Genomic DNA, 24954 nt, shown 5'->3' on the forward strand with positions numbered 1-24954 from the left:
AGTTTAGCAAAAACACTGTCAGACTTACTTTGTACCCTCATTATTTGCATATTCAACTTTAATTTTGATAGGTGCCTTTCTTTGAACCAATCAGTATGTTTTTTTGTTGGAGATCTACTGATTGTTTTTAAATTTCAAGAGCTTACTGGTATATAAGGTCTTGATGGTAGCGCTAGATTCAGTCTCTGATTGTGTAGTGGATCTCCTTTCAGCACACCAGCCATTTGTAAAAATCTTGTCTGCCAAATGCTTCAGTATTGAATGACATATGGGTAATGACAGAATCTAAATTTTTATGACCATTCTGTTGTCTGCAAGAAGATTTCACTATATATTTTCATTCAGCACTGAAGGGCACTATACTCCTGGATTATTTTTATAATTTTATGGAGCCATGCTTTGACCTGAAAATCAGTTAAATGTCTGTGCTGTCAGAAAGGTAGTAGTGATCCTTGTGGAAGCCACACAATCTTTTTTGATACAACCAATGACAGGTAGTGTTAAAAGTCTATTTTTCTGAACCCATGTACATCATTTCACGGTTGATAAGCCAAAATTCATCTAAACAGTTTATATAGTACCAATGAAGCATAAGGGTTGTGTGTTTATTGTTCTTGATTAAACCTGAACTACAAAATTAAATTGCTAATCATATATATACAGTCCTATGAAAAAGTTTGGGAGCCCCTCTTAATTCTTTGGATTTTTGTTTATCATTGGCTGAGCTTTCAAAGTAGCAACTTCCTTTTAATATATGACATGCCTTATGGAAACAGTAATATTTCAGCAGTGACATTAAGTTTATTGGATTAACAGAAAATATGCAATATGCATTATAACAAAATTAGACAGGTGCATGAATTTGGGCACTATTATCTGTTTTGTTGAAAGTAGAGTAAATTATTATGCAGGCTGAGAGGGGTTCCCAAACTTTTTCAAAAGACTGTATATATTGTTGCGTGCGTCGCTGTCTTGCACCCCAAAAACAAGGATGGCTCTCAGTACTTTAGCAAAACAAGCTTTATTCTGCTTGAAACAGGAACAGTAGGGTTATTTATTGCAGCAGGACCTATCAGTCTCCAATATGCAGACACAGCAAACAGGCAGGGTAGGGGCCTGGTCAGTGGTCAAATTATACTGTTTTCTTCATTTATAATGTTCCTTGCATCACCCAATCGCCGACAGGCGCTTAAAGCTCGATCTTTATCGGCTCGGAGTTGTTTCCGCAGTGCTATGATGCAACGCTGCGAACCTGCAATTGCCTCGGCAACAGACAAGCAGCTCCCCACAGACGCAGCAATTGCAATTTGACTTGTCATCCTGTTGGGGTGGGGGTCGCAAAAGAGTTCAGAAACCTCATAATATAAATAGGGTGGTCCAGATCTAATTATGCAATTTTTATTACGCTATAACTTATTAAGTTTATTACATAGAGAATTCACAAAAAAATTTTTGTTGCCGATAGATGGCAGCACCTGCCCTGCATTCCAAAATGGGAGACGGTTGTCAGTCAAACAGCGGGTGCGATGTGTTCGCCTTTTCATAATTGCATAATTAGATCTGGACCACCCTGTACAGTATATATTGTGACTACTGGGGGTACACCAGCTCCCCAAACACCTGATACAGACAGACTGCAGGCACAAGTGTGTTCTTTCAGTTCTTCCACCTCCACTCTGGCTCCCACAATGGAGTGAGGCCGCTCCTTTTATAGAGCACCTGGAAATGCTCCAGGTGTCCCATGAACTCGTGTCACTGTACCAAGCCAGAGAGGCTGCCCTCTGAGGTAATGTCCAGTACAAGCCCCCTCCCCTAGTCCTTCCATCAGTTAGGTGTCCTGGCCGCGTAAGAATCCCATCACAAAATATATTTACTTTTTTTCCCACTCTTATATAATTTGGATTATTTTCATTGTGGCTTCCGGAGTGCTCAAATCAAACAAAACAAAACAAGTCAAAATAGTTAAGTTGGTAGTTCTTAGAGCTGATACCTCAGTTCCTGGAGACTGCATTGGAATCCAGGGCCTTGTCACTGTCTGCACAGAACTGTGCATTCTGCCTTATGGTTTTCATGCCATAACCTCAAAGATGTGTATGTTAGGTTAAATGGTGACTCTACATTTGTCTGTTGTGAATAACTGTAAATGTGTACATGTTCATGGTTTGTGATGAACAATGTTTTTTCATACATCGCATTTTTATACGTGAAATTAGCTCAAAGTCAGTCAGTCAGTCAGTCATTCTCCAACCCGCTATATCCTAACACAGGGTCACGGGGGTCTGCTGGAACCAATCATGTCCCATATATAAGGGCTGTCTGGCAACCCTACTAAAATTAAAATCCCGAATGTAGGTGGATAAGCACTGTTAAACACAACAAGCTGCTAGATTGTATAGGGCCTTAAATACAATTTATAGTATTTTAAAGTCTTTCCTAAAGGTCACAGGAAGCCAATATCATGATGCTAAAACTGGTGACATATGCTCAGATTTTCTCTTTTAAAATTTTCGCTGCTGCATTTTGGAGTTACTGCCACTGATTTTGTTTGCTAATCCTGATTGGAGTGCACAGCAATAATCTAAATGGCTAAATACAAAAGCACGCATTGGCTTTTCAGCACTTCGCAGTGATATAAAAGATCAAAGTCGTGCAATTTTTCTTAAATGAGAGAATGCAGTTTTAGTAATATGCTTACTGTGTAGTTTGAAGTTTAGTGCTGAATTGAAAATGACATTGAGATTCTTTACTTCTGTCCTTATGTGTAAAGACAGATGGGCTAGTTTACTTCTAGGGTCCTTGCTTTTTTTGTTTGCTGCCAATAATTAAAATTTCCCTTTTTTCCTTGTCAGGTTTAATGAAATTCAAGTTTAATTAAATTATTTCTTATCCATTCTATGATGGTGGTAAGACACTGGGTCAGAGGAGTTACAGCCTAAGAGTCATTTGGTGCTATTGATAAATACATCTGTATATTGTCTGAATAACTGTGATAATTCACTTTATGTTTTAAAATGATCAATCCTAATGTAAGTGTGTAGATTGAGAATAATAAAAGGCCCAATATTTGTAGATTGAGAATAATAAAAGGCCCAATATTTATCCCTGTTCCACCTCATTCATAATATCACAGATCTCTGACATATAATCACCACAACTGGCAAAGAATTTTCTTCCTGTAATATAAGAGTGCAATCAACTCAAGGCACTGCCACAAAATCCAACCCATTGTCTAAGGTGGTCAGTATGAAGGCTATTGTCAGTGGTGTCAGATGCTGCCCTCTATTCAAGAACTGAGATATTATTTGAATCAGCATTAAGGTGCAAGTCATTGACTACTATAACCAGTGTAGTTTCCATTCTATGATTAGGTCTGAGGCCTGACTGATATTGACTGAGGATTACCACCTAAAGGCCTGATTTGTGCCTTCTGCAAAGTGGGCTTGGAAAATAGAGTTACAGTTAGGTTAGGTTGGTCTGACTGTAAACTAGTCCACATTTTAAGTGCTCATGATGAGATCTGTGGAATATCATATTTTGTCTTAGTTGTCATTTTACACTGAAAACATTTGTAGTTTCCATTTTTATAGCTTTTGATTTGCTTACCTGAAGCATTCATTGACATACCTTTCAGCCTTCAGAATAATTTGAGTATACCGAGTAAAAATGACTTTCAGTATCTGGCACCCTATCCTGGGATTGTTCCTGTGTCGCACCCAATAATTGCTAAGATAAATGCCAGCATCCCTGTGACCCTGCTCAGGATAAGCAGATTTGGAAATGGACAGATGAATGACTTTCCTTATAAAAATTAAAATGGATCACATAGAATGAAATAAATAATCAAAATTAACTGCTCAATCGGTTATTATTTTCTGCCCTCAACTTTATCCAGTTCAGAATAATGTGAATCCTGAACAAATCTCAGTAATAACATATGTAAGGCAAGAACAAGTCCTGAACAGCACTCTTGCTTATAGGAGAGCACATACTGTACACCAAGTAGAGCCTTTAGCCATAATACTACAGCCCACCACAAGAGCGACAAGACAGCTATAGTTTACAATCTACCTAACGTCGAGGCTTCATTAAACAGCCCAAATATTGAGTCTACTTAAGTAGATGAAATGACAGGCGTCTGATAGGTGATTACATTTTTGGTATGATTTGAGGACACAAATAGGGAAGGAGATTTTCAGTGTTGCACCATTAAGGGACATACACGTAATATTTATACCCACACCCTACGAGTGCTTGTTCCAACACTGATCATAATACAACTCACAAAGCAGCCCGAGTTTAAAATACAAGGTAAATCAAGCAATTTACCAAATGTAAATAGAAAAACTGGCCGTTATAAAGTCGCTCTGCAAAAGAACAATATTCTAATATATCAAGCTGCATGGAAGGCCCAGTGGTGGAACTCCTGCCCTACAACAAAGAAACTGGGGTTCACGTCCTGGTTCTCCCTGTGTAGAGTTTGCATGTTTGCCCTGTGACTGGATGGAATTCCTTGGGGTGCTCCGTGTTCTTCCCACAGTCCAAAGACGTGCGGTTTGGGTGAATTGGGATTGCTAAAATGGCACTAGCGTATATGTATTTGCGCGTCTGTGTGTTGATTCTGTAATGAATTGGAGCCCTCCCTAGGGACTGTGCCAGCCTTATCCTTGCTTAGAGTAAAGTGGGTTTAGGAAATGAATGGATGGATCATGCTGTACCTCCATTTGCCTACATTTTAACACTCATGGTCAGAAAAAAAGGCTGAAAATCTGAAACAAACCTGAGAAAAATCACTACTTTAGATGTAGAAACTCAGAGTCAGTTGACAAATGAGTGAGGGCCTGGAGTTTGCTTGATAGTAGGCATGAGTTCAAGAAACCAAATATCCATTTAAATAAAATGGACTCGAGTAAAAAAAAAAAAAAAAAGAATATTTTAGTATCTAAATCAAAGCTCCATTAAGAGTGTGTAGCTGCGCAAAGGTAAATGCAGGTGATATTTTAATAAAAGGTGACCAGCAAATATCTGCGCTATGTTCATTTTGACTGAAAAGCCGAGGACATGCCTACCAACAGTGGAGAAGTGACAGCTGCGTTATGCCTGTTTACAGTGAAACTGATTATTCCTCAATTGCAATTTAGAAATCATTTGATTTTAAAAATGTTAAAGGATCTTGACATTTATTTACCAGATTCTGGGTAATTTACAAAGGAAATCTAAATAGCATTAGTATAACTTTGCTTTTGTTATCGATTAGTTAAAATATTAAAAGAATAGTTTCATAAAACTACAGCTTCAAACAAAAATATTTCTGCATAACTTGCCTTTAAGACATTTCACCATTGAACTGGTTATGAGCAATTCAGATTATATTTCAAGTAATGCTTCTTTCTTGTGTATAAGGACAAGTTCTGTGGCAGAATTATAGTCTACTTCTTTATTGGCAATTCAAGTCCAGTATGCAGCAGATTACAGGCTTAACGTGCATCACAGAGGTCGAAATTCTAAGTCTTAAGGCATAAGAATCAGTGCCGACTGCTTATCACTTCATCTGATCCTGCTGCAGCAGTTATTTCTTGCACACTTCAGGAGATGCTCATGTCTTTGGATGCTGTGCAAAAGACAGGGTACATTTTAATGGCAAGGATTTTAATGATGTTCTTTTCTGGATTGCTGTGTTTTTGGCTTTGGCTAATTGTTTCCTTTTGTTAGATTTTGTGGCCAGTTCTGCAGTTTTTAATCTCACTGCGACTGTAGCTGGCTGTACTTGGTGCTAATTTCCTAATTCTCTGAAAAATTCAGAAAATGTGTGTTAACTGCAAAAGCAGTTCAAAGCTCCTGCTCTGCTGCCTGATATGATTCTTCTTGTGTAGACACCTGCAAGAGACCAATTGTGTTCGATAAAATGTTTTGTTTTCAAAGAGCAGTTTGTATTTTTGTGGGCTATTAGTAAGCTATTAGTGATGATGCACAAATTAAGAATGCCTGATCTGTCTGTAGCATTACGACATAAGACCTTTTCTTCTTTTTGTTGCAATTCTGCTAATGTCCACGAAGCAAGCAAGTTACCCACTTCATGGTATGACTTCATCATTATAGCTTTGTATTTCTTTTTGGCCGGGTGCCGTTCATGGTGATTTTAGAACATAAAAAAGAAAGATACTTCCTTTCATCCATTGAACTTCAAGATCTGTTCAACTGCATTAGATCCCAGCAGCATTGGTAGCAAAGCTAAAGTCATTAAATAGGCAAATTGTCAAAAGTATAGGGAAGGTTGGGATCAATTTCGAAAATGTTATTGGTAATGCACAATTAAAGTAGATTGACCACCAAGGTTATTCCTCTTTTTATTTTTAATTTATTTTATTGTAGAATCATCTCTCAGCAGTGGCCAGCAAGGGGGCCGTGTGGCACATGCGTATGGGCGCCGTTCTCATCCCTACCACCTTCGCCGTCACTTCCCCTACCTCTTCATACCTTAAATCATTCTTGAAGACTTAAGTGCCAGTTTAAGTAAAAAAAAATGAAGGAAAACGTACTAAGTAATTGTAACACAAACACTGACTTATTCAGCTTTAATGCGAAAAGATGGCAACGAAAGAAGAGAAGAAGTGGGCTGCTAGGGTGGAGAAAAGAAGAGCTGCTCAGGCAGCAGCAAGCGCATCAGCCTCTGAGCAAATGAATGCTAAACATACATAGAAAGAGGATGAAAACTATAAGTCAATTGTATTTACTGTAAGTTATCTTGCAGTGCGCCGTAACTGGTATGTCAATAAAACAAGAAAAAAAATGCAAAATTTTATTTGTAAAAATAGGGGCTTATAGTGTCACAGGTGATTCAAGCCTAGATAGTATACTGTGAAAGGAGGGTTTACACGACTGCTCTCTGAAGAAGCAATGATCAAGTAAAATGTGGATTTGATGTGCTGTAATGGAGATCATACCGTACTTAAACTTATTTTTTTGGCTCTATCTGAAGTACTGTGTGCAGATTTGGTTTATATTATTACTTATATGTCATGGCAGTGCTAGCAATGTCTATAGAAGAAGCACTAGATGTATTCATCAGCTGTAAACTTTTAGCTATTATTAAAAGACCTAAATCCATTCTTTTATTTAACTAAGATGACAAGACCATAATAAAGGCTCTCAAAGCTGTAAAAGAAAATTAATAAAAGCAGAACTTTGCCATGGGCATTAGCACTCTTAATGAAACTATGTAGAACTAATTGAGAAGTTATTAACCACATGATATATACTTGGTCTGGGTACTGAATAATTAAAAAGTGACACCGGGTAAGATGAACTTAATGTTGATCTTTAAATATCATAGAACTCTTGTCAGGGAATTGGTAAGTGAGTTGAACATTTTAAGAGCCTTCTGGGTTGGTTTCAACAAATGTAGCCTCCAGAACATAAAGTTAAAGGATTTAAGTCATCTATGTACTATAGTAGAAAAAACACAGGAATTAGGCTAATTTAAAATCCTTAAAAGTATTCCAGTCAAAACGGATCACCAATTTCAGCATGTATATTATAAAGAGAGCAGTAAAGAACAAGAACTTGAACCTTTATACTAAGACACATCATTATACCCTGTACCTATGCATAACTGCATTAACAGTGGAACGACCAAATTGTCATTATCATTTCATTCAATTTATTATACTTATTCTTACTTTTACACATATCATAATTACCAAAATAGTATTACTAAAACACATACAAACATAACATTGAAACAGCATGCAATATATGCAAATAAATGCGGATGGGCATGATATTTTCCCAATTCCACACTCCAACCGTTCTAGTTCTGGCACATTCTGCATGGTTCACTCTGCAGGGAAACAATGACAGTTTCAGGTAAATGCAAAATGCCTGAAAAGAAGTTCATCATTTGTGACAATGCAGGCACTATAAGGCAGGCCAAGTGTCACTACTGACTTATTAATGGACAATCAAAACAATTATTACAGTTAATTTGAAGGTAACAGAGAAAGTAGTGTAAGCAGCAGCTCTAACAAGAGTTAGCTGAGTTAAAACAGCTTATTAATACTGAAACTTTTGTGGCTTCTCTCAGATTTCAGAGTTTGGATGCAAAATATCTTAAAAGCTCTGCTTTCTACACTGGTTTTATTTACCCTTGAAATTTTGAAAAAGATACATGTCACATGAGCTGGAGTATAGGCATAAATGGGTCTCTAAAGAAAAGAGGAGCTAAGCCATTTAGGAATGTATATGAGAGAAGTAGCATTTAAAATCAGCTATAAGCTTAATTAGGAACTAGTGAAATAATTTAAGAACTTTAGGTGTATGGATATACATCACAGCTCTTGTAAGACTTGTTTCTGTTTTTAGAATTATCTGTAAGGTAAGGTTTGAATGACCTGACAATAACACATTACAATAATCAATCCTTATTGAAGTAAATTAATTCACTTTTTAAGATTTTTCAGCTTTAGAAACTGCCATATGTATCAGCTGAAATAAAATTTGAAAAGAAGACACCTACATTTTGGATTGGTATATCCAAATTTCAAATCTGGCCTTTTGAATTAAATTTTCTTTTATTTTCTTGACAGAATAAATCACTTTTATCCAAAGTGATTTACAAAAAAAGGTAAACATAATTGAGTAACATTAGGCTAAGGCCTGTGTATTTAGCAAGTGCAGAAGGGCAGGTAACAAAAAGATCATTGCCACAAGTGAAAAAGATGTAATAACTAATAAATATACAATCAAGGATCACAATCAATAAAGCAATTAAACTTAGTCTATCAACAAATTGACCAGCAATATAAGTTTTTCCCCCTATCATTTAGACCGGTATTCACAGACCAGCTGGGTTTTCAGTTGCTTTGAGGGAGTCAACAGTGCGGATGGAGGTGGGAAGCCCGTTCCACCAACAAGGAACTACAGAGGAAAAGAGTCTGGATTGAAACTTGATGCCATGCAGATGCGGCATCATCAGACACTGTTCCCTGGTATACCTGAGTAGGCGAGAAGGAGTATAGGATTTCACCAGTATCTCCATTATACTCAGGTGCTGACCCATTGACTATTCTGTAGGCAAGAATCAGGGATTTGAACTTAGTGAGTGCTGCTACAGGGAGCCAATGTAGCAACCTGAAGAGAGAAGTGACATGTGCCCACCTTAACTGGTTAAATACAAGACAGACCAGTGCATTCTGGACCATCTGCAGTGACCAAAGCCTGGACCAGAAGTTTTGCTGCATATTCTGCAAGATAAGGTCTGATCTTGCAATTGTTGTACAGCATGAACCTGCAGCAGAAATGTGGTCAGAAAAATATAGCTGTTCATCAGTCACCAGCTTATGAAATAAACCGACGCATCAGCTTCCTGGACATCTCCATTGAAAGAAGTAACAATGCCACCCTGATCACAAGTGTTTACCGTAAGGAATGCTATGCAGACAAGATATTACACTTCGCCAGCAATCACCCAGCATCTCATAAATGGAGCTGTATTAAAACTCTATTCAGAAGAGTCCAGACCCATTGTAATATGAAGGAGACAAAAACAAACGAAAGACGCTATCTCTTCCATCATTTCACTTCAAACGGATATTCAAAGACATTCATTAAACAAAGCCTACACAGGAGACGCCAGAGAACTCAGCATACAATCAACTCGAACCAGACCCCACATCTCACCTGGCACACACTTCCTTATCATCACAGGGTGTCAGAAGGCGCAGCATGCATCCTGTCCAAATCAGGTATCAGAATAGCACACAAGCCTTCAAGCAATCTACGCACTGTCCTTTTCAATGCCAAAAACAAGAAATCGATAGCAGAAACACGAAACGCAGTTTATAGCATTCCATGCAGTTCTTGCCCAGCGGTATACACAGGATAAACATCAAAAAGAATCGCAGCATGTATACAGGAACATCGCAACGCCATCAGAAGGAAGGACTCACGATCACTGATCTATACGCATACAAAATCAACTGGACATGCATTCAACTGGGACAATGTACGAATAAGATTTAAGGCCAATACTAAAAGTGCCAGAGAGCTGGCTGAATCTTGGCTATCAAACGAAAACGCCATTAGAAGATATTTGGACATAAACCCAGCATATGCAAACTTAACAAGAACATGTCCATAATAATTAAACGTTATGACCAATACTCCTCCCAACCCCCACCTCATTACCCCCCCATACACTGACCTACCCCCACCCGTCCCATTCCCCCCACACCACCACCTAATTTTGCTGTTTACTGCCTTTGATTCTTATACGATTAAGCATTATCATCTGATGACGGCTCCTGGCATGGGCTAAAAACTCAGGAATAAAAACCACTTTATGAGACGTGATTCGTTTTTTCCATTTGTGGATCTCCAGCTGCAAATATATATGTATATATATATATATATATATATATATATACATATACTGTATATATACAGTCATGGCCGAAATTATCGACACCCCTGGAATTTTCCCAGAAAATGCACCATTTCTCCCAGAAAATTTTTGCAATTATAAATGTTTTGGTATACGCATGTTTATTTCCTTTATGTGCATTGGAACAACACTAAAAAACAGAGAAAAAAAGACAAATCTGATATCATGTTACACAGAACAAAAATGGGCCATACAAAATTATTGGCACCTTTTCAAAATTGTGGGTAAATCGTTTTATTTCAAGCATATGATGCTCATTTGAACTCACCTGTGGCAAAAAACAAGTGCTGGCAATATAGTAATCACACCTGAAGCCAGTTAAAATGGAAAAAGGTTGACTCAATCTTTCTGTTGTGTGTCTGAGTGTGCCACACTAAGCATGGAGAACAGAAAGAAGAGCAGAGAATTGTCTGAGGACTTGTGAAGAAAAATTGTGGAAAAATATCAACAATCTCAAGGCTACAAGTCCATCTCCAGAGATCTTCGTATTCCTTTGTCCACATAATCAAGAAGTTCACAACACATGGCACTGTAACTAATCTCCCTGGACGTGGACGGAAGAGAAAAATTGAGAAAAGACTGCAATGAATGGTGGATAAACAGCCCCAATCAACTTCAAAACATCATTCAAGCTGTTCTACAGACTCAGGGTGCAACAGTGTCAGCTCGAACTATCCATCGACATCTGAACGAAATGAAGCGCTATGGCAGGAGAGCCATGAGGACCCCACTGCTGACACAGAAACATAAAAAAGCCAGACTGGAGTTTGCCAAAATGTACTTGAGGAAGCCAAAATCCTTCAGGTCTGAATCACAATCTGATTATTTGGATAGTTACGTACCAGGTAACACTTGTGGTTGGTAAACCAACATCTGCCACGTCCTCTCAGATCATAGACAAGCCCAAATAAGGGTGAAACATGTTCTGTACTCTTTGTATTATTATCACATATTTATGAACTGGTTCTTGCAACCACAAGAGTTACCTGGTAGGTAACCACCTAAATAATTAGATTGCGATTCGGAACTAAGAATGTAATAAAATATATATATAAAAGACAATTTGCCGTAGTCCTGAACTCTTAGGCACACCATGCAGAAGAAGTCAAAATGCATTATAAAGATGGTATATCTTGTTTTAGAAGAGATTATAATATTCTGCATAAAATAAGCTAAAATTCTTCCTCTGCTGTGGTTGGGGACACATTCTGAGTGAATTTTTTTAAGGTAATTACAATTGCCTGATTGTAAAAACTTTAGAAAAAAAGGTAAGTAGCAAACTGAATGAGGATTGTTAAGAAATGCTGGACGTCAATCTGATTTTTATATAGAGGTTTAATAACCAGTTGTCTCATTTTTGCATCTGTATTAAACACAGAAGCATTTTTCCCTAGGATTGTTTTGCATATTCAGAGATACTTTTCAATTTCTTGGGTAGATGGAGTCCAAGAATTGATCTGTTACATATGAGCCTGTACCTCACTTTTTCACTTTATCTGACAGAAACATCCAAACTAAAACTGATAGAGTGCAGAATGACACTGTATATAATTATTTATATTCTAAAGATGGGTAGTAGGTGTCATTTTATGAATAAAATGTAAAAATTCTTGGTATCTCATCAGTTAAAATTTAGTAGCACAATAGGCGCAAAAGGCAACATAATGTGATATAGTGCTATTAGATCTGGATCATGTAATGTATTAGAAGCCATACTATCAACGTTGCTAATATCAAGTGAAATTATTTTCAGATATTTTAGATTTCATATTTATCAGGTTATCTTTTTACAATCAAGGGTTATTAATATTTTCATCTCCTAATCTGAAATAGTAATTTGAATGTGCTTGTAGATGACTTTCCTATTATTTTTGATAGTTTCTGTTCATGTAGATTGGTAATCTCTCAGCTTTGTTGGTCTTAATTTAAACTCTTATTTACAGCATTATAATTTAAGACAGAGTGTGTTCCCTATAAACCATGGTGAATCATTTTTAATGTTATAAGCTTGGCTTTTAGAAAAGCAATCTTAGCAAAAGCTTGATTAATAAATGAGTAATAGGCGTTTAACGGGTAATTTATATTAGTAGTTTTCAGGCAAGGTTTTTTTTTTTATAATAATGTCATATGTCTTAAAATACTAATGTTTGAATGTGCATAAATATTTGGTTTTATACTAGGTATTCATTGGGAAAGGAAGGGAGAAATCAAAGGGCATCAAATAATGATCTGAAATGATTTCAGTAATGGAAGAAATGATTACTGTACATTGAAATCACCATGAATACCTCTAAAGTATGAATAAGAGAGTGTGCTGGACCATTCACAAATGAATGCAATCCTACAGAGTCAATCAGGGTGAGAAATGTCCATTTTCACATTTATGTGAATGTTAAAGTCAGCCAGTAAGATTATCATAATTAATAGCTAATATGGGTTAAAGGTTACGAACCTTAACTAAGAATACAGGAACACAACTAAGATGAACTGGCATCTTTGCTAAAGGGATTAGAAAGACAATAGCCAATAATCAGGTAGGATCCATTTCTTAAATGTGAAATTATGTTTTGCAAACCAGTCAAAACACAAAGCAAAATCCAAACTTAAAAAGTTTTATTTAGACTAGTTTGAAAGACATTTCTAATGGTTGACTTAATGGTATTGCCTGAACAGAATGTGAATGATATGCCATGAATAACAAAAAACACAATTTTGACAAAAAGCAATACAATATTTTCAAATATTTAAATAAAAATTAAAACATACCAAAAATGAATTAAACAAGTGCCTAATGTGTCCCTGACAATAATCACCAGGAGGACTGTAATTCATAATATAATTATACTTACTACCTAGTTTTTGGACTTTAAAGAATGCCATATTATCTACACATTTTGTGGTATTTAAAATAAATCATTAAACATTTTTAAAACTCAAGTCAGACTCCACAGCCTCTGCTGCTTCCTGAACCTGAAGCATTACAAGAAGCTTCAATTAATGGAATGGTATTTGTTTGTTTGTCTGAGGTTTTTAATATGTACAAAATAATTTGAACAGGAACTTCTACTGGAAAAATTTACTTTAATTCAAATTAACATTTCTGTGCATTATTTATAATTTTACTTGTACAGTATATGATTATGAATTTGTAGCAAAAAGTTGTTTTTTAAATGTCATTATATAGCAACTATGGGTATAAACAAAACAGAAAATAAATATGTGATATTAATGTCTGTAATCAACAGTGGGAGATTATATCTTTCTTATATAATCTTGGATAACGGATTAGACATAATTCATATCCAACTTTTTCTGTAAGCATATATGTCTAAGTGATATGAAATACATCTTAAAAACCTCTGACTGCAGAAAGCAAACATCATTAGCACCGATGTACCATCGAGATAGTGACCTTACTAGGTCAGCAATATCTTTAATGTACGAAACCCTGGCTCCTTGATTATTTAACATATCATTACTGGATATTCTAAGTTCTAAATTCTACAATCTGAACTGTAATTGTTTATTATCACACAGTACAGTAAGAGTCTTATGTGTATGTGTTATGATTTGATGGGCATTTTCATAATTTTGTCTATTTTGCAATAATTATTGCTGATTATTTTCTTGATATTATTATACTGTTGATTATTTATTGTTTCATTATTTTGTTTATATTTTTGGCCATCATTTCATTTCACAAAATTGCAAACCATTTCATGGATGAAATGCCAAATTGTTGATAGTAACGCCCAGAAGTGACACATTGTGATACCATCAACCAGGACAGTTAAAGGAGTGCTACACCTTACATCCATGTTTCTGGATTTCTTAAACAAATCTTTCATGGTGTTAGGAGGGGGATTAAAAGTGATTTACGGGCTTAGAATCTTGCCGTATGTTTGAAATTGACTTCTGGGTAATGCTCAGGGCTTTGGTGATTTTATTCTTCTGATTTTCCCAATTTTAACATCAGCCCATTTAAGATTAATTTTTTCCTGTAGACCTACCAGTCTTTGCCATTTCCCTAATTAATTTATCCTTGTTTTTCTTTCTTTCATCTTCTGTCTTGTCCTTACTGATAGTACAGCAAGTCTCCTAAGGACTTGTGACAGTTGCATGTCAGGTCACAATATACCTAAGTTCAATATCAGACACTAATTACAACACCTAACAGTAAATATGGCATCAGGTAATTCAAAAAGTCAGAGTCATTAGCTGCTTTTCAGTCGCCTTATATCCTGGGGGGTACAATTTTTTCTTGAACTTAGCAATGCGAAAGGTAATGGTCCCATACAATTTGCCAGAGTATTAAAGGAAGAAAAGTATCTGTGCAGGAAAACAAAAAAGTTTAATAGTATGTTTAGTCTTTCTACCGTATTGTGATAGAGTCACCAACTATGAGTGCTTTATTTTCAGCATTGCCAGTCATGATGCAGAGTGTTAAATATCCATTTTAGGACTGAAATGGCGACCTGGATGGCAAATGTTTCATTTTTGAGGATTTATAACTCCATCTAACAACAACCCACCCATTCAGTGGTTGACGTTTTGGTGTTGCTGTTTTTGATAGATAGATAGATAGATAGATAGATAGATGTGAAGGGCACTATATGATGGATAGATAGATAGATAGATAGATAGATAGATAGATAGATAGATAGATAGATAGATAGATAGATAGATAGATAGATAGATAGATAGAGTAATGTCAGTAAGAGTGGGAGTAATCTGAACATACCATATAAAATACATAACACATGTGAACTAAGGGAAAGTGAAGCGAAACATGGATCTGCATTAACTTTTAAACTTGCCTCCTTCCTTGACTGTGTAGTGGATACACAAACCATTTTATAAAGTGTCGACACTGCAAACTGAATTTCTAGTAGGAAAATTATTCATATTACAAGTTTATAAGTAAAGATTTACAGAATTTACTGTACATATTGAAGTACATTGAAAGGCCACCATAATAAAGTCTTAATTCTGTGAACTTGGAAAGTAGAAAAGACTACCATAAATGCAGCTAGGTAATTCCACAGATGCCTTTTGACGTGATGAGTGGCACTGGATCCTGCAGCCATTCAGTTAAATGTATTAAAGTCACAATAGAAACATGAGTAATTCCTCACAATAATTATCCTTTTTTGACCACATCTAAATGAATATAAATAATCCAAGGAACTATATCCTAAAAATTAATGGCAAAGGACTCTAAAAGTAGACCTTCTGGAAGACTGCAACACTTTAAAATGGAAACATGTAATGTAGCTATTTTTAAAAAAGGTTCTTTATAAAAGTTACAGCAGTACATTTGGAAATTGGTTGCCAGCAGATCTGATGTGGGAATTAGCAAAGTGCCTTTTTTCTTTTGTTTTGAACACTTAGTTAATACAATGTATTGGAGCAATTACTTTGCAAAGCTGTCCGTTTTATCTCTCTGTGAAGTTTTAACATCTTGTTTTAATTCTCTTTTTTTATAACAAATGTAAATGGGTAAGATCTGATAGACTGAATAGTATGAGTTATTGTTGCTTTTCCCTAATCAGTGACATTAATTGTAATGCTAAATAAAGAAATGTTAAACAAAAGCCTACTTCAGTAAGTGGGATACAGAAGGTGGCACCACGCTATGGGCTGAAATACTGGATGATTCAGTCTGTGTCACCATTTCTAACTCTCTCACAATAGAAGCTACCATGTTTCATCACATCTAATCTTCAGATATTCAGACACTGATCCTCTACTGTGGGTGCTTGTTGCTCAGATCTTATAAGTGCAGCAAGTACTTTCAGAACCTTTATGTTAGTATATTTTATGCTTTTTGAATGTTATGGAGTGTGTGGGCCAGTGTTTTGGGCTCTGTCCGAAGGGATCAGCTGTGGCATGGTGTGGTGTAAGTCGAGAGTCTTGAAATGGGTTCAAAAATAGAGTTAGTAGGAGTACACAGTTCACTTGTCAATATGGCAGCCCTCGCCTAATGTTGTGTCTGTTGACAAAATTAAGTATTTGTTGAGGGACCAAAAGGAAAGGGGCTCGAACATAGAGAGAGGAAGAAACGCAGGGCCTTAGTGAAAAGCATAACTTATGATTGTACTGGCCACATTGATGTAATGTTTTGACATCAAGTCAACTTTTAATTGTTGTACAATGTTTTTGGAGTAAAGTCAACTTTGACATAACAAATGTTAATATAAAAGCAGAATGGTATTCATTATGTTGTTTTATAGACTAACCAGTAATGGCGCACTGCACGATAACATGTAGTGAAAACACTTGACTTGTAGTTTTCATCCTTTCTCTGTACATTTAGCATTCATTTCTTTCTGAGCAGCTCTTCTTTTCTCCACCCTAGCGGCCCGCTTCTTCTCTTCTTTCGTCTGCGTCAGTGTATGTGTTGCAATTACTTAGTACGTTTTCTTTCATTTTTCACTTAAGCTGGCACTTACGTCCTCAAGAATGATTTAAGATATGAAGAGGTAGGGGAAGTGATGACGAAGGTAGTAGGGATGTGAACGTCGCCCGTATGAATGTGCTGCACGGCCGAGAGTTGATTCTTCAATAAAATAAAATAAAAATAAAAAGAGGAATAACCTTGGAGGTCAATCATCACCCCGAAAGTGGATAGTAGACGTCATGTAGTATATGTGTACCAAATTTTAGGTCAAAAGGTCAAACGGTTTGCGAGCTACAGGTGATTTAAAATCCTGGACGGACAAATGGACAGCCATGGTAGCGTATTATATAAGAAGACTATATATTGTGATATAAGTGATATAGCTGCTTTTAAAATATTGTTTTTAAATATTATTTCAAACTTAAACTATAATTAGGCTTGCTCTCATATTGTTTTAAGGTTTTCCTTTAATGTAGCAGACACCTTTTGTAAAGAGAAACGCTGACCTATTTTAATCCTACTTAATTGCCCTGCCATTTTGCTTTAACAAGGTCTTCCTATTTTCTTGGCAGTATGCTGTATACAGTTGATACATTACATGGTTGCGTGGGTTTTATACAGCTCTTTTAAAGAAACCATAGACTGCTGGGGAATATTTGAGCATGAATTACTTTTTCATTGAGGTTTGATTGTGAATGACACATTTGTCTTTTCAGTGCAATTGAGTGTATACAATCCTATCGAAGAGGCCATCATCTGTACAAGGCCACAATGGTGAATGTGGGGGAAATAAGTAAACTCAGAAACTGGACAATGCTTTAATCACACAATCTGTAGTGACAACACATCTCAATTTTCAGTCATACAGCTAAGATACCAACAATCAGCACAGTCCTACAGCTAAAAGGGGGACTGTTAAAGAAGTTTACCCAAAGGTCTACAAGTAATTTTATTCTGCTGCCACCTATAAAAAATCATCATAGCTGCCTCACAGTCCACCTAGAGTATGTCAGGAATTAAGCATTATTTGTCATGCTTTTATTTATTTCTTTATTGTTTTCCTTTTTTTTGTATGTCATGGCTTAAACTAAAATTATAAAGTGTTACTACTTTAATTTTTTTCCAAGTTGCTTGATAATGATATAATTTTGTCTTCTTGGATTCTGATCATTATAAGGCCTTACAAAGGTGTGTATGTCACTTCATTTGTGTTTATTGACTCAGAGTATGACAGTATATATTTAATGAATAGAATCAGGAGATAAACATAGGCAAAACAAGCTAAGGTCAAAGCCAGAGATCAAACCGATCAGAAGAAGTACACTGAAATCGTAAACCAAAAATCTAAGACAAAATAACAAAGGAAAAGAATCTAAATACCAGGAGGACTAGGATCTTACAAGCATGTGTTTTAAGGTTTATATTTGTCAGTCTCAGATGCGGAATAAATGTCCATGCTGATCTAAATATGGTTGCCCTGAAGATGTCACAATCGTTCTGAGAGTGCCATGAGAACACCTGACGGTGAAGCTTCAGAAGTACAGTGCCCAAAACAAATTAAATATGGTGTTGTGGTATAACAGTAATAATTTTCAATTATTTTACATCACCCTCAAATGGGAAAGTAACATTATTTTTAGAATTTTTGAACATAAAACCCCCAGATAAACACATACGTTGTCTGTAATTGTTCAAGGGAACCCACAAAATATTAATAAAATAACCTGGCGCAGTGGTAGCGCTGCTGCCTCGCAGTAAGGAGACCTGGGTTCGCTTCTTGAGTCCTCCCTGCATGGAGTTTGCATGTTCTCCCCGTGTCTACATGGTTTTCCTACGGGTGCTCCAGTTTCCTCCCACAGTCGAAAGACATGCAGGTTATGTTCATTGGCTATCATAAATTGTCCCTAGTGTGTGTTTGGTGTGTGTGTGTGCCTGCCTTGATCCCTGTGTTGGCTAGGATTGGCTGCAGCAGACCCCATGACCCTGTGTTATGATATAGCCGGTTGGGTAATGACTGACTGACCCACCATAACAGCATGCATATAGCATAATGAACACCAGTCCTACTCAGATCTTTGTTTACACGTAAAATAAAGGTTTCGTGAATTTTTTTTTTTACTGTATGTTGATGAAACTGTTTCCTGTGTGTCTACTTCAAAATAGGAACACAATACCAATAGACAAAAATGATAATGAATACAACAAAACACATGTAATGTGACATCCATACACAATATATGCAATTTATCTGTAAGAACAAGTATTTGTCACTATGAATAACTTTAGTAATCCTATGTCATGTGGATAAAACTCCCTTGAATCCACTGGTGCAAGCGCTAATGGTTCTGTACCATTTCCCAGAAGGTAGAAGGGAGAAAAGTGACTGTGCAGGATGGCTAAGGTCTTTAATAATGCAGCGTGTGTTATATACAGCAGTGTTAGAAAATGTATTTATTCATTAGTGTTCTGAAAATTCTATAGAAATGTGGCCTAAGATCAGCTCTTCCTCTGGTTCACAAACTTTCTAGCACCACTGTATGTTTCGTGCCATATTCACCACCCTCTGCAGTGCAGTCCTGAGCTGAGCAGGTGCCATACCAGAATATTATGCAACCAGTGAATATGCAGCTGTAGCTGCTGTTGAGCACAGATGGAGACATCCAGGCTTTGCTCGGATGTCTAAAGAACTAAACGCATTGGTAAGCCTTCCTGACTATAGCCAGTGTGTGTTGTGTTCATTTCAGGTGATGCTTAAGTCTAGCGTTAACTACTAAACTGTAATCTAAAAACAGAACTCTGGCATTGCAGTTTTATTTTCCAGGTGAGCTAGAATGGCATGAAGTGGAAGGGACATGGCATTCTCTGTGTACTGGTTGTGGCAAAAAGCTAACTAGAGGTGATTTGAACTATCTGGGATATTCGGTTCAATGTATCCTAGTACCAGACTCTCAGAAATGATAATAGGAGTGAGTGCCACCAGTCGGTGGTCATTAGAACTGTCCATTCAATTGCAACCGGGATAACTGCTGCCATTTTGAAACAGGTGGTAACCGAAGATTCTCTTTGTAAGATATTACAGTTGTCATTAAAAATGTCACTTTATTCTCTCAAATTTATAAATTCTGCTCTGAGATTTTATCCAGATATTTGATAAATGTAGACTTCATTGAAAATCCTCCTTACATATAATAGATATGGATCATAACATTGCATTTCAGGTAGTCCCGTGGAAGAACATATATTATTGTAGTAAAAACTGGAATAAAAGCATTCAGTTTAATAAAAGGTGAACGAGATTGGATTGGACTTCAGTTTGTAATCTGTAAGAACCTCTGAACTCAGGGACATTAATTGCTGCTATGTTCATCTTCCAGTGTATTCCCATAGTGATGTTTTGCAACTTTAATTGCTTTCCTGTTTCTATATCTCCATCCTGAAATGTATTTCTGTGAGCCTTCAGTAAATTTTGAATGTCACTGGTGATCCATTGTTTTATGTTAGGAATTATGCAGATTGTATTCATAGGCACATAGTCATTCACACATTTTTAATGAATCTGATTAGAACAGCATAGTGTATCCTGAATCTCTAAGCATTTCCTAGTTTACTGAATCAAAACAATTCTGCAGTCATTCCTATGCCTGTTTAGTCCATCACTGTGCCATTTTTCTAACTGTATATTCCCACTTCAGTTTCTGCTTTTGTTCTGGTTTGATCCTCGCAAATCTAGTGGTTTATTTGAGTTTTTTTTTGTACTGCTTGGTTATGACTCCCTTAGTATATAATAGGTTGAGAATTCTTATGCCGTATATACTTGCGTATAAGTCGGGTCTTGAAACCTGAAAAATCAATCATAAAATCAGACCCCGACTAAAACACCCATTCAAAAATGCAACATTTAATTTTTTTTTTCACATCTTCTTGCTTCCTCCAATCTCGCATTAGTTTCTCAGACACATCAAATTTTGTTGCAGCAGCGCAGTTACCAATTTCTTTCGCTACTTCAAAGACGTTTCATTTAAAACCAGCTTCATATTTTCTTCTGATCGAATGCTCCGTCATAGATAAGCGATGCTCTTATGATAAAGGTGTACACACAAAACAGTGCAAACGTCGGAATAGTTCAGGTATTACTGTGTGGTCACGTAGGCACAATACATAGGAAAAAAAGCTGTGTGCTCCATGGTTACTTTCTCAGGTCGGCGTTAGCATATCATAATCTTTGGACAATAGCGTGAGATTTCCTTCATTTGACTTATACGACCTTAATTATAAAATACTAGAAACTATACTGTAAAATGAAGCCCCGACTTATCCACGGGAGAACTTATCCACAAGTATATACGGTACTTATATTGGTTGAGGGTAATTGTACTCCATTAAAATAATTGGTTCTTTCTTAGTTATGACTTCCTTAGTATAATGAACCAACTTACCTACTTATTGACCGAATCTATCTGCACCACTCAAATAACACAAAAGCTGTGTTGTTTAAAAATTATAAAAGATTCAAAAAGACATGATGGCCTACATAATTATACTCAAATATGAACACTCCTTGTTTCTAAGAAAAAGGAGCCAGTAACCTCTTTACACCAACATTTGATTGCCACCACTTTTACATTACTGGTATTGTTGGAAATCACGCTTCCATGCCAACTACATACCAAATATTTGTGAGTACATATTTATGTATACACACTTTCCCAATTCATCTCTGACCACCTAATGTAATAACTTGGTAAAAATATTAATTGAACATTGGGTGAAGCAGAATAATTTTGGCACACCAACTCTTAGATTCTTCTTGAATTTGTGTTGTCTTTAATATTTTTTACACTTCCTAACAAATCCTATTTTGCTATGTGCAACCTTAACATGTTTGTGTTAATTTTTTCTGCCATTTTTTATAACTTTCATATTTCTTTTTTCTGTCTTTATTTACAGGGTATCTACAGTTGCATTCATGGAGTTCAGATTGAAGATAACAAATCGGTGATGAATTCACCATCAGCTACTATGAACAATGCCCACTCCAACATTCTTCGCCTCCTGCGTACAGCAAAGAACATGGCAAGTCTCTCAGGGGTCAATGGGTCTCCACATAGTGCCCTTGACTTTATTCGTCGTGAATCCTCAGTCTATGACATTTCTGAACATCGCAGGAGCTTTGCAGGCCACTCTGACTGCAAACCCCCATATCTACCAGAGGAAAACATGTTCAGTGATTATATTAGTGAGGTGGAGAGGACTTTTGGAAACCTTCACTTAAAGGATAGTAACCTGTACCAGGACCACTACCTGCATCACCATGGTCCTTCACAATCAGGGGGTCTGATTCCTCAACAGCAGGTTCCACCTAGGCCTCGTAGCCTAGGAAGTGCAAGCTCTTTAGAAGGCCCTTTATATGACTGTGATAGTATTGGAGGTGGCCCACCAGCTTTCACCACACAGCCCAGGGCTTCACTGCCTCTGCATCGAAGTAAGTTTGACTTAGTTGGGTCTTCACAACAGGGATTTAAACATGGCTTATCAGACTTATATGGCAAATTTTCTTTTAAAGGCGGTGGTGGGTTCTTGGGTGGAGGAAGTGTTCATGACCGTTATTGCCATGAAGACAACAATATCCGTTCTGATGTATCTGACATATCCACCCACACTGTAACCTATGGCAATTTGGAAGGCAATGCCAAGCGCCGAAAACAGTACCGTGACAGCCTGAAGAAAAGGCCAGCCTCTGCTAAGTCAAGGAGGGAGTTAGATGAAATTGAACTGGCTTTCCGCAGACGTCCTCATGCATTTCACCGATCTGCCTCACCTCCACCACATCCACAGGACAGGAAGAGAGGAGGGGGGACTGCCTGCTCGTATTTAATGCGAGATAAGGAGGGCCTGCGTGATTTCTACTTGGATCAATTCAGACCCAAGGAAAACACACCCCACTGGGAGCATGTAGATCTTACTGATGTCTACAAGGACTCTTCATCTGGAGGTGGGCTAGGAGTCAGTAATGGTGGGGGCCTAGTGGTAGAGGATTTCCTCAAAAGCAAAAAAACAGGGGCTGGAGGCACCAATTCTGATTGCAAGTCTGGGAGTCAACAGCAATCAAGTTCTGGGTGCTGGGAGAAGAATATTGGCCTTTCAGGTGATTGGGAATGCCGTAATTGCCCTGGAGGAGGAAAGATATCCCACATCGGTGGAGGAGGTTATAGTGGCAGTGGAAGTGGTTGTTCAAATCCTGGCCCAGGAAGCGTGCGCCCATCTTCCGCTACATGCATCCGATGTGAAGCATGCAAGAAAACAGGCAATCTATATGATATCAGTGAAGACAATTCCCTCCAAGAGCTAACAGGTCCTACACTTGCATCCAAGTATGGCCAGATGTCATCAGAAGCTAGCAAAACACAAGGCCCTCAACAGCGTAGAAAATGCAGTGGTGGTAGTGGGAAGCAGCTACGACGCCAGCACTCATACGATACCTTTGTGGAGCTGCAAAAAGAAGATTCAATCAGTATGCTTCCTCCTCCCAGGAGTGTCAGTCTGAAAGATAAAGACCGCTTTCTGGAAGGGGCCAGCCCTTACGCTCATATTTTTGAACGACATGCACCCTCAGCATCTTCTAATACAGATCCATTTTTCAGTGGCGGGGGAATTGGAGGAGGGAAGACCTCTTCCTCATTCTGTAGTGGGATGGGCGGCCTCTTTCGTGGATCAGATCATCATAGGCCTGGCACTGGGGGGTACTCTCTCAGCAAATCACTCTACCCTGATCGAGTCAATCAAAACCCTTTTATCCCTACTTTTGGGGACGATCAGTGCTTGCTGCATGGGGCCAAGTCCTACTACTTCAAGAAACAGCAACAACAACAGCAATCAGCGCTGAAGGGTAGGTCTGATTTTCGGGTGTCTGGCCCTCTGGGAGCCACATCCTTTCTCCCTGCCACTGCAACAGCAGGAGTAGTTTCTAATGTGGCATCTGGGCGCTTTTCCAAGGACTTGTGTTTGAGTGGAATGGGTAATCACCACAGTGGAATGGTGCCAAATAATAAAAACATGATGGTAGGGGCAAATCAGCGACCATTCAATGGATCGAGCAATGGGCATGTTTATGAGAAACTATCCAGCATAGAGTCAGATGTCTAGAAATACAAATTATGAATGAAAGGATAGAAAATGAGAGTCGGAGAAAGACAGCACACAACAACCATAAGGATGTACAGACTTTAAAGGAAATGAAATGTAGTGGCAGATAACAGAACGAATCCTTTCTCTTACTCCCAATGTTTTCTTCAGAAGTTGCTTTGCACCTGTAGGACATTTAAGGCTCAGATGAAATCACAGGGTATTAAAGCTAATAAAATAAGATTGTGTCATTTCGGCATAACTGTTCTACCTATTACCACTAGCACATTGCTAATAAGTGTGAACTGAAAAAAGTTTTTACAAAATGTACATGAAATTTAAACTTGCTTCTTTATGATTCTAGTGCCACAGTGAAAAAAAAAAAAAACAGGATGGAAAAAATGGAAAACTGTGACACGCTGAATTTTGATGGGGAGGACCAGGGGGCTGGAAGGGCATTGTGTTATAGCCGGACCTGTTTGAAAATTCCAGCCACAGCAATCCATAATGATGACTTTGAAAGAGACGCAGTCAGTAAAGCTGCCAGAGTTTGATTAAATGTCAGTGCTTAGGAGACTGCACTGTTTGTATCACCAGCCCAGGAACAGAATAAATATGCATATCTCAAGGCATTAAATTTAATTTTAGGAGAGGGAAAAAAAGATGTGTGTATACCATGTATTTTATATATATATATATCTACATATATATATATATATATATATATATATATATATATATATATATACTATATAGTATCGTATATACTGTATATAATATATATTATGTATGTATATACAGTACAGGCCAAAAGTTTGGACACATTTCCTCATTCAATGTGTTTTCTTTATTTTCATGACCATTTACATTGGTAGATTCTCACTGAAGGCATCAAAACTATGAATGAACACACGTGGAGTTATGTACTTAACAAAAAGGTGAAATAACTGAAAACATGTTTTATATTCTAGTTTCTTCAAAATAGCCACCCTTT

The 24954-nt window shown here is 37.2% G+C and overlaps 1 protein-coding gene across 1 annotated transcript in view; it reads left to right on the top strand.

The window, feature by feature from the left end:
- Positions 1 to 24611, top strand: part of LOC120537070 (glutamate receptor ionotropic, NMDA 2B-like) — a 544803-nt gene extending 520192 nt beyond the window's left edge. Inside the window, exon 13 of the mRNA XM_039765704.1 lies at positions 21786 to 24611. Within this exon, the coding sequence (XP_039621638.1) occupies positions 21786 to 23981 (2196 nt within the window). The 3' untranslated portion in view covers positions 23982 to 24611. The remainder of the gene's footprint in view (positions 1 to 21785) is intronic.
- Positions 24612 to 24954: the final 343 nt, after the last annotated feature.

Source organism: Polypterus senegalus, chromosome 10, assembly GCF_016835505.1.
Source record: "Polypterus senegalus isolate Bchr_013 chromosome 10, ASM1683550v1, whole genome shotgun sequence".
NCBI lineage: Eukaryota > Metazoa > Chordata > Cladistia > Polypteriformes > Polypteridae > Polypterus > Polypterus senegalus.